The sequence below is a fragment of the Orcinus orca genome, chromosome 17 (assembly GCF_937001465.1).
Source record: "Orcinus orca chromosome 17, mOrcOrc1.1, whole genome shotgun sequence".
NCBI classification, from domain to species: Eukaryota; Metazoa; Chordata; class Mammalia; order Artiodactyla; family Delphinidae; genus Orcinus; species Orcinus orca.
In genome coordinates this window covers 28,324,864-28,335,678 of record NC_064575.1, presented here as the reverse complement: position 1 = coordinate 28,335,678, position 10,815 = coordinate 28,324,864, and the positions used below count along the sequence as shown (strand labels likewise).

General features: G+C 41.0%; 1 protein-coding gene across 1 annotated transcript; it reads right to left on the bottom strand.

Annotated features, from left to right (window-relative positions):
* Positions 1-1,070: 1,070 nt before the first annotated feature.
* Positions 1,071-10,450, bottom strand: CA3 (carbonic anhydrase 3). The gene is made up of 7 exons (XM_004276153.3): positions 10,204-10,450; positions 9,269-9,466; positions 6,958-7,076; positions 5,162-5,254; positions 4,032-4,094; positions 3,009-3,164; positions 1,071-2,052 (listed from the first exon to the last, which is right to left on the bottom strand). The coding sequence occupies exons 1-7, from the start codon at positions 10,235-10,237 to the stop codon at positions 1,933-1,935; spliced, it is 783 nt and encodes a 260-aa protein (XP_004276201.1). The 5' UTR covers positions 10,238-10,450; the 3' UTR covers positions 1,071-1,932.
* Positions 10,451-10,815: the final 365 nt, after the last annotated feature.

Below are 10,815 nucleotides of genomic sequence, written 5' to 3'. Positions count from 1 at the left end.
ACCCAAACTGAATGAGATGAGCAAAAAACAGTATTAGTTTTAATCCTGTGTTGTTAAAGAAGATGAGTATTTGTCCTGGGTTCATCTATGTTCATGAAATCAAATGTTTATTGAGTGCTTATCCAGTGCCAGATACCATACTAGGCAAAAAGGGGGATGTTAGTGTACAAGATTAATGTCTGTGCCCTAATGGAGCTCATGGTCTAGGGAGATACCTTCTCTTGATTAGACATTTTCCCTTAAAACTGTTCCAGCCTGTGTAAGCTTGTGTAAGCACCATTGTAGCTAGAATTAAGTCATATGTTCCTCCACCACATAAGAGTGTACATTGGGTACATTTTTACAATGTTCCCAGCATTACCAAGTACCCTGAGAGAATCATTTTGTGTATTACCACTAACTGATGAAAGCTCCACACCTCCTAATTTCAAGGAGTTTAATACAACCAGTTTGCACTGACCAACCTGGTTTTACTTGACCCAAGTGGTAAACCATTAAGTAACATTAGCCTCCTAGGACTCTGTCACATGACTTGACTTCCAGCATTGCAGGACTCTCCTGACCCAAGACCATTTTCATTCCTTAGGGTAATTCAATTATTGCTGTCATTTTTGAAAGTAAGTTAACATATTAGCCAGTGATGTGATAAAAGATTTATCAAAGCCACTAACTGCAAAATTAGACTTTATGTCTAAAGATATTTTTGAAGGTCCCAATGTATGGATTTTTGCAGTGTTAGACTGGTGTTACCTTGATGCACATTTAAAAAAAAAAATGACATAAAGGCTACAGTCTGACTTGATTCCATGCCCCTAAGTTAGCAACCATGGTACTGGTATGGACCCCAGAATCCTAAACCAACTTTGAGGCCTCTGGAAACTAGTCCACACTGTCAAATGTATGGCTACACATTCATCTTCTGGACTGCAATTTCCTTGGAAGGCCCCCAGTAATTGCTTCAGCTGCTCTACAAGGAATGTACTTCCAATCCAACTCAGAATTTGAGTCACTTCAGTTATAAAAACAAACTTACAATGTTCTCCCTCCTTAAAAAATACAACACTCAACTGTTTACATTCATGTCTTTATTAGTTTTGATGATCAGTACAACTGCTTTTACTTCAAGTGCAGGCATTCACTCCTGCATGTTCTAGGAATCATTAATCCCACACTCAAATTAGAAAGATATCAGAGGCAGTTTTTATTTTAATAAGCATGCAAAGATAAAAGTAGTAAAATGAAAAATAAATGGCCCTCCTTCAGGTACAGAAAAATATTAGGATAAAGTCAACATCTTTATGAAGAAAGTGTTCAAATATTGGGTCAAATTTTTTTAAAAACTCCTAGTCCGTGTATTTTACTTTCATTGATAATCAAAACCAGGCAATCTTTACAGTAGTTTAAGTGTTAATAAGTGATGGACCTCTTATTGGTTTTATTTAAAGGTTAAAACACATCATCATCTCAATTCTTGGTATCCACAGTCATTTTAATTTCTGGCTTATGCTGAATTGCTATACGATCTTCAGACACCTCTACCCCCACGTATATAATTACTCATTATTTCTTTAAGATGGATAACTCATAACATGAAAAGAGTAAACTGAAGTTCTGTGAAATTTAAGATGACACAAAAACGGTGCCCAACAGCCATTTTTCTCTACCTTTCCTCTTCCAACTCTGTTTCTTCTTCTTTGAAACCTTACTAGAAATGTTGTTTTTACAGGAAAGGTGATTATTAAAAAGGCCAAATGCTTTCATATTAGATCTTGTCAATAGTTAATTCCGGTTTCTTGGTGATCACATCTCTCATCTTCATTGCTTGGTATGGAAAAGTGAAATATACTTGGAGTAAGAAGCACCAAAAGGAGACAAGGAACCAAACTCTGCAGTGTAGGTTTCCTTTCCTGAAGAGGGCAAGCTCCAGCAGGCTCATTTGAAGGAGGCCTTCACTACCCTGCCTTTGACAGGCTGTGGAGGGCGCCAGTTCCTCACCAGGGGCACCGGGGGCTCATTTTCCGCGCTGGAGTAGAGGCTCCGCAGCTTGGCCATCTGCAAGGGGCGAGGGAAGGCTGTCAGCGTTACATTCGGACAAAGTGGACACATTAAGCGTGTGACAAAGAGTTAGAAATCGTCAGCTTTCTAAACAAGCAAACTACAAAACTTGTCTCCAATGTGCAGTGAGAGTTATTTGGTTCTGAGTAACAAAAACCTTTTTTTTTTTTTCTTTTAAATTTGTAAAAACACTTTTCTTCCTTTTATACAGGATCACCATACCCTCTGGTCAAAACCTTTTCCTCCTGAATTCTGAAACAATTATTTTAATTCGACAGATCAGTATGAAATCTATCCCTTATGTAGGAGTGGAAGACAGTGCAAACAATAAGCTCAACTGGCCCTTCATTGCATAAGTTAATGAAGTCAATTTACATGAACACTTAGAAGGGAGGCCTGAGGAGAGAGGTCCAAGGTGTTGAAAGCAGACAGACTGGAGCTGCAATCTCAGATCCTGCCCTTGGCTGTGTGATCATGAGCGAACTGCTTAACCTATCTGAGCCTCAACCTACTTAGCTGTAAAACTGGGGAACCAGTATACACCTCACAAGGATGTTCAGTCCCTTCCACCAGCATCTTCTCCCCAGACCTGTATTTACCATTCCATCTCCTAAACAGGGCTCAGTATTTGGGAGTTCTCCAAATTAGCAAAGTCTAACTCATATGCATCTGTACCCTTCAGTGTTTCTAGAGCACAAACTTGGGCATTGTTCAGCATTACCACCACCTTTAAATGTTTTTGCATTTAGCCTGGTACCCTTTGGAAGTTGAGTTTTAGAAAGTTAAACAGGCTGATCGTAATTAGCCGGGGCAAACTATGAAGTCTCCAGTCGCAGAGCTGTTTGGTAAGCATCTACTGCTTTATATTTTCAGTTTAGCGTCTGTATCTCACAGAGCCCGCCGGCGACGGTAAGTCAGCGTGCTCTCAAAGCCGGCCCGCGGCCGCCGCTCACCTGTTCGTGGCTCACGGTGATCGGCTCCTTCAGCAGGAGCCACACGATGCACTCCTCGCAGGGCGGCGTGGTGAAGGAGCCGTGGTAGGTCCAGTAGTCTCGGCAGGCAGGGAACAGGCAGGACGGGTCGAAGTTCGGGAAGGGCGCCTCTTTGCCCTGGGAGATAGCGGGACCCAGCGCGGTGAGCGGGCGCATGCGCATCGCCTGCCGCAGCGTCTCACCGTTTGGGGAGAATGGATTTCAAATGCAATAGAGAAAACGGAGCTTGTGAACAAGTATGTGCCTTTCAGAAATAAAGGGCAGATAGGGGAGGCCGGTTTGTATGGTATGACTTTGCCAAAGACGATTTTATTCCTTATTCACTCTAGGTAGCACTATAAATCTATCATTTCTCAAGAAAAAGGACAAACTCATTCTAAACTGTAACAGAAATATTTCATACAAGTTAATGCTGTGGTTCTCGATGATACAAAACAGGCTTGCATTTTTATTGAATATCATACTCAGAATACTTACTTTCTCTGGTGGTAAAACTATAAAGCGTTTGATTAGAACAGAAAGAATTAAAGTGAGTCTGCTAAGTAGAAGAATCTACTGTTAAGATTTAAAATATACAGGTGCCACCCAGGAGAGAAAGGGAAACACTAGGACCCAAACATTTAGTACCTCTGCATGTGCGTAAGTGTGTGTGTGTGTGTGTGTGTGTGTGTGTGTGTGTGTGTGTGTGTGTTGGGAAGGGGAACACCACTCAACTTCTCTCTCAAACACTTTGTTAAAAATATAGTTATCTGACAGGTTGACTATGAAGATTAAATAAACTTATGTATGTGAAACTGCTCTAAAATCTATAAACCATAAAAATATACATACAATTATAATAGCATTTGCTTTCATATGTATGCTTAGCATATTCATCAAACTTACTAACAGATTTTAGGTGAAAGAAATACACTTGAAAATGTAAAAAGAAAAAATTGACATACCCTGCTTTTATGTTCTGGGAGGGAAAATGATTTTTTTTACCTTCGTCTTAATTTTGTCCAGCGCATCAAGTAGCAGCTGGAACTCGTGTTTCTCATGTCCTATCTGTAAAAAAAACAAAGAAAAGAAAAAGAAAACCAACAACTATATTTTTCTCTTCTCCATAATTTAAGATTGTCTTAAAAACTAATTTTAATCCATCCATCTACCACTAGTGTTTATAAATCTGTCAGAATATCTTGTACTAAGCAAAAACATAAGTTTATTTCCCCCCCCAAGATTTTAGAGTATATATTTTCTGAACTAAACTTATACTCCAGACCTCTGAAGTACAAAACCACAAATTACATGTTGACTTACATCTATGTCCTTGACCTTCTCTGTGAAGTCAGTCTACTTTCCTTTTTAATAGAATTAGAGGTAGGATGGACTCAATGTATCTAAAACTAAACTCATTGTCTTTCTGCTCAGACCCACTCCACTTCCTGTAGTACTGTGTTCAAGCACTGAAAATGACCCAATGAATTCAGAACATAAAATAAATTAGGTCATTCAAAAAGAAAGAAGCTAGATTTTCACCTCTGGCTTAAAATCTAGATTATGTTAGCACTAAATTCATGTGTTAATGACACTAAGTCCTCTCTAAACCAAGGCTGGCTCAACAACACACACATTCCATGTGCTATCTTAGCCTGGGATCATGTGAGTGGTGGCCACCCTAAGCCGAGTGGATGTCCAGCCAGGGACTCGGCATCACAGACGTTCCCAACATTGGCTTTTCTGGTTTCCCCTGCAATTGACGTGGAGTAGCAGGAAGGGGTAATGAACAATGCTGCCCTTGCCCTCACCGCCACTGAAATAAGCTCCTTCAAAGGCTCCATCTCCACTGCCCCTACACACACACCACACACATACACACACGCACACACACACACATACATCCTGCATCTTGAGAAAATTTAGAAGTGCTAGGGGTACTGAAGTATGGCAAAAGTTACTCTTCTAAGGGAGAGCAAAAAATTTTGATCTGATCTTAACAGAAATATCTTGACTAGTTGAATGAATACTGAAATTCATTCCTCTCTCCCCTTTAAATAAAAGGAGGGAGTAAAACTTCAGCATTGATAAGGAACTAAACTTTGTAAAAAATATATGGTCAATTTTTACCTTACCTTCAGAAAAATGCCAACAACAGCTACACCATCAGGTTGCTTCAGAGCACTTCCAAAACTGTTATACTTTGAATTCCAGTGAACCAAATGAAGCTGAAACCATAGAACAGAGGTTATGAGGTAAATTCCCCAAATAAGGAAATAAGTATAAAATTATTCACAATAAACCCAATAATTATACAGTCTTAAGGTTGCTGAACACTCTCACAGAAGTTGACAGAATTCTAAAAATTAACATGCAATATTTTGGTAAGACTTTTATGGTTCAAATTAAAAGTTATGATAGGTAGAATCGGTGAAAACTGAACTTTCATTAAACCAATTCAAAATATTATTTTAGTTGTGTATAACATTAGTCCTTTTTCTGACCAAATCAAACAGTGAAACACAGAGTTATAAACAGGAATCTGCTAGCATTCTAAAGTCACAATTAACTGGGAAGTAGGAGAGGAAAAATAAGGGGACAAATTCTTACGTGTCTTCATGCCTCTCTCCTTTCAGCAACAAATGGTCTAGAACCGGGTGGTAACCTTACCTTAATAATGTTAAGGTGATAACATAGACACTAGTTAAATTAGTCAAAATTTTCACATTGCATTATATAGAATGGCAAGAGAATACAATAGTTCATGACAATTTAGAAGTATTTTATTCAAGACCAAAAGTGTGAGATAATCCCACATGTAAAGACCAAACTGCAAGCCTTGCCCACATTTATAAGGAATATACTAAACTTTCCCCATTTGTGGGGGAAGATGTCTGGAAGGCATTCTCAATTAACTTATCCTGTCACTGGCTGTCTAGATGGGCTGTAGAGAAATGATCACAGGGAAGTACTTCGGGTCTCCTATAGTTTAGTTTAACTGTTTAGTCAAATTTAGTTAGGCTGCCTAATGATGCTGCCTAAATGAGTGTCCACAAGTGGCTCCAAGGTTTCTGTCTCAGCTCCTATGGTTGACCAGAGTCTGCCTCTGGAAGAGTTTGGCAGTACAAATGGAACTATCCTCACCTCCAGGGCATTTGTCACCCCTTATAGGCTTGGCTTTATACAGAGAACATGCAGGAGGCTTGTCTTATTTCCTTGTAATTTGATGCCTTCCTTTAATGGGTTAACTGGAACAGAGAGTAGTATTTGTTCATATTAAATTGTGTGTATCTGTATCTAGCTATCTCTGTATAAGTACATATGTACATATAAAAACATACACACACATATGCACACCCTTCATTAAGAGACTAGAGCATGAGCATTAGCCAGAATTACTAAGTGCTATTTTTAAAGCACCACAGTCTTGTAAAAGAGGCAGCTTAGAGCACTGGGCAGGATGATGAACTATGAAGCCAATCGGCATAAGGTAGAGCACAGGTCTAGCACTCATGCGCTGTGTGACTTTGTTATGTAACCTTCCTGTGCCTCAGTTTCCTTGTCTGTAGCCCATCTCATAGTGTGCTGAGAGGATCAAATGAATTAGTACTTGTAGGCACTTAATAAGTATTAGCTACCATTATCTTTTCAGTTCCAGTCAGGTCCCTGGCTTTTTAAACATTATTATTATTAAGCTGCTATCCAATTTCTAAATACAACCTTGAAATTCTTCACGCACGACACTAACTCACCTACACTCTCTTAACTGTCTAACCTAGAATGTTTGGCAGCTTCAGTTTATGCTAAACTATTGCAGCTCTTTTCATAACTACAGGCTTGAAGCAAACGCATTGGATGCTATTCTGTCATTATTGTTGTTTTCAGTTTTCACTGGGTGAGATCCAGAGTAGGTAACGGCAATTCCTCCTACCTCCGCTGCGTACTTGACTCCATCCACGCTGTGCTCAGAGCCGTGATCATCCGAGGAGCCCCAGTGAAGATGAAACTGGCGAAGCCGGTAGGGTGCAGTGAGAGGACCACCTCTCAGCACTGTGATTCAGAGAAGCTAGGTCAGCAGTGAACTCACACTTCTTTTACAGAGCCCTGCTTTAAACAGCCCTTATAGCCTAAGCTTTATGGGCTGGGCTGATGGTGCCATTCCCAAGCACACTGGTCTCTTTCTCACAAAGTCAAGTCTTGGGATATATCAAAATAAATGCTTTCTCTTCTCTGTCCTTCTGATTTTGTTTGCTTGTTTGATTATTTTTTAAATGTCAATTTAACATGTATGAAAATAAAATTAAAACAGGAGATGGGCAATGAAAACAAGCAAAGCACAGGTCTGTTGTGTGGGTGCATTGGAGAGAACAGGATAGCTGAGAGCCAGGCAGACTTAGGTTCCAATCCCGGCCCCACCCCTTGCTAGTTGTGTGATCTCAGGCAAATTGCTAAACTCCTCTGAACCCATTTCTGCATCTTTCTGAAGGTGATAATAATACTGACCTTTCAGAGCTGCTGTGAGGATTAAATGAGATTAAGGGCTTTAAACTGCTCATCACAGTGCCCAGCACAGTCATCACTGAACAAATGTGAATTCCTTCTCCATGTCTTGCCTCACTACACTTTTCTTTAGTACTACAGGCAAGAGCTCTCATCCATGTCTAATTCAGACTGTGTTTACTCAAATGAGATGAAATGGAAAATTCAGAAGTTTCCCAGGGAATCAATCAATGTGGGCCCCTAAACAAGATGATTCTCTATAGCATGAATGTGAGTTTGCTGTCCAAATACCTCAACCTGGCACTTAACTTGGTTCCACTTCATTCAGCCTGGGGAGTGATTTAGAAGTTCAAATATTTTCTAAAGGATATTGGAAACTATACAGAAACCCTAAAATCAAAATTTAGCAACATAAGCTAGATCAAAATAAAATTCAGAGCGTAGCTATTCTAGAAAAGATTGACCAACTGTTGGTGCTGAAATGGCACACTGAAAGCCATAGTATAGGTCTAAAACAATAGAACAAGGCTTGTATAAGATTGGTCATGTAGGAATGAGTGGTTTGATTAACTGCATTTTTTTCTATCCAACCACTAGGAACAGTTATCATTTGGTCATATGAGTCCAATTTATTAGGATGAATTATATGAAATTGTCAATAGTCAATCATTTTTGCTTACAAAAAGTCATTTTCATGTGATCCAACCTAACAGATGCTGTTTAATTTTGTTACTAATCCTTCAGAATGGAACTTGATTTAAATGGAGAAGAGAAAAAAAGTAGCAGATACCAACGAGATTATTGTTTAAGAAATATATTTTTATGATATTCCTTACCTGGAACCTGCTAGTAGGTAGAAATTATAACTATTACTCTTTAGCTACAATATCATTGAGAATATTCATTCCTATACATCAGTAAGGATAATTTTAATTTTTTTACAAATGTGGTTATAGGAAAATGTATTACTGTATATCAAGCACCAAAATGCTAAAGGTAGATTCTTACTTCATTCACAGTGAAATAAAGCATTTCTAATTAGCCTTCTTTTATTTCATTGATTTGCTTAATAGTGTAGGTGAAATAAAGAGATTTTTTTTTAAACATGAGATTTTTCATTTTCACACAAATACAAATCACAACTCAAGGAGAAATTGTCAGATTCTTCAAAAACACTCACCAAAATGTTTAGTCAGATGAACCCCACTGAAGCATTGAAGGCAAGTCTTCTTGATTCATACAGTGGGTCTACTCTCTCCCCTGGATTGGCCCCTACCCACACAGCAGAGGAAGAGAGTACCTACTTGGTTTCTTTGCTATGTTCCTTGCTCTGTAGAATGGAATCTGTGCCACTTTGGGGACTGGGAGCCTTGCTCTCCAGGCCTTGGTTAGGAAGCAGAAAACCCTTCAGGTGTAGACCATCAGAGCCTGAAGAACACTCATTTGGACTCATTACCATCACCTCCCTATCAAGCTTCATTTCAGGAATGCATTGCCAACTTTTAGCTTGGGCATGGGGCCATTTTGTAGCAGCCTGGGTGACCAGCATTAGAGAGTGAGACATCCCTCTTCTATGTATAAACATAATTCTTCAAGACTAGAGCAAAGTTAAATGTCATCTCCTTTTTCAGAGAAGAAGTGCACCCCGCTTCCCACCAATTCTGTTGCTGTGTCATAAATCACATTTTGCCAATATGGACGTTGAAAATGGTCACGTGTCTCTACCTAAGTGTGATACTTACTTGACCTGTCATAAGTATCATCAAACACAACCCTGCAGGTCTTCCCATTGTTCAGGATGGTCTTGGCAGAGCCGGGGTCATAAGATGCTGACCATGGCTTCAGGGAAGAGTCGTGCTTGATGTCTTTAGTGTGCAATTCAATGGGCGACTGGTTGTCTCCCTTGGCAATCGGGTAAAGTTCATGCCAGTGGTCAGGACCTAGGAAATCAAATTGAAGGGATTTATTTATTTGGTGGCACAATCCAAGCCCTCTAAGTGACTAAACCAGCAAAATACACAGAGGCTAGCCAGTGATTATGAAAAGGTCTTGTATATCAGATTGGGCAATACAAGGCTTAGTGTTTAAGACCTGTTCATAGTTTTGTTAATAGTGTACCTGGAGACTGTATTTAACTCCGTGTATTTCCTCAAATTTTCCATGTATTTGCTCAAATATAGCCTCAGAGCCTTATTTTTGAAGTGGACTTCATCACGTTTTACCAATGCCATCTTCTGTCATATAGCTGGAATAAAATAACACTGACCCTAAGTAGATTTCAGAGCATATCCATATTCCTTTTCCCATGGGTAGGCAAGAGCTGCAGGCAGAGCAGCTTAGACCAATACCAGGCTCAGAGAGGTTAAGTGCTTGCCCAGTACATGGAGAAGGGGACAGTGAGAACTGGCCCTCGGTGGTCTGACTTCTCCGTCAGAGGCACTGTGATCTGGGCTAGTTACCGAACCTCTCTGCGCTTGAGTTTCCTCCAATGGGAGTAATAACAGCTCCACACCACGGAGAACTAAATCAGATATAAAGTAAAAGGGTCAGCAGTGTTTGGCACTCAGGAAGTGCTCGGTAAATGTTAGTTTCCATCGACTCCACCGCACTTGCTGGAGTTGCGCACTTTCTGAGCAGCACCATCCCGGACTGACCGGGAGCCGCTGCCCACACTCACCGTTGTGGTCGGCGTAGCCCCACTCCTTGGCCATGGTCGTTTTCTTGGGCACTGGACGGCTGCTGCCTTCTCTCCTCCGCCGTGCACAGTCCCTGCGAGCCCTCACCTTTTATATAGGTCCCCCCACACTTGCATGGCCTTATTAGGTCAGCGACGGTGGGGTGGGGGGCTAAACAGGATTGGGGTGGTATTTGGGAGGCGGAGTGGGAAAGCCAATGAATTCCAAGAGCTGGACAGCTGTCGGGGTGGGGGGAGATGGGCGGAGGGCATCCTTCCCCTTCCTCCCCTCCCCTCCCCTCCCCTCTCCGGGGAAGCGCTTCTCCTGGCCCTTCTATTCCTCCCTCCCGGCTCCTAAAGCTGCACGGCTCTCTAACCCCGCGCGCCGCTGTGCAGAAATACCGGCGACTTTCGCCTCCTCCTCTCCTCCCTCCCTCCCTCCTCCAAGCTTTTTTTTTTTTTTTTTTTTTTTTTTTTTTTGTGGTAAGGGGGGATGGGGCGTGGTAGTTGTGCTTAGCCTCCAACTAAAATCTGCACCCCGCCGGCACTTGCAGCCTCTCTTAGAAGTTGCTTTTAGCGCAGGCTGCCCGTCTGGCGGCGGTCTCCAGATGCTTC

What these genes read in the sequence shown, in the direction of transcription:
- CA3 (XM_004276153.3), bottom strand. Translation starts at nt 10,237, where the DNA reads ATGGCCAAGGAGTGGGGCTACGCCGACCACAACG. An exon ending in GGGCTACGCCGACCACAACG is followed by an intron (nt 9,467 to 10,203) that starts GTGAGTGTGGGC and finishes TTGATTTCCTAG; the next exon opens with GTCCTGACCACTGGCATGAA. An exon ending in GAGTCAAGTACGCAGCGGAG is followed by an intron (nt 5,255 to 6,957) that starts GTAGGAGGAATT and finishes CTATGGTTTCAG; the next exon opens with CTTCATTTGGTTCACTGGAA.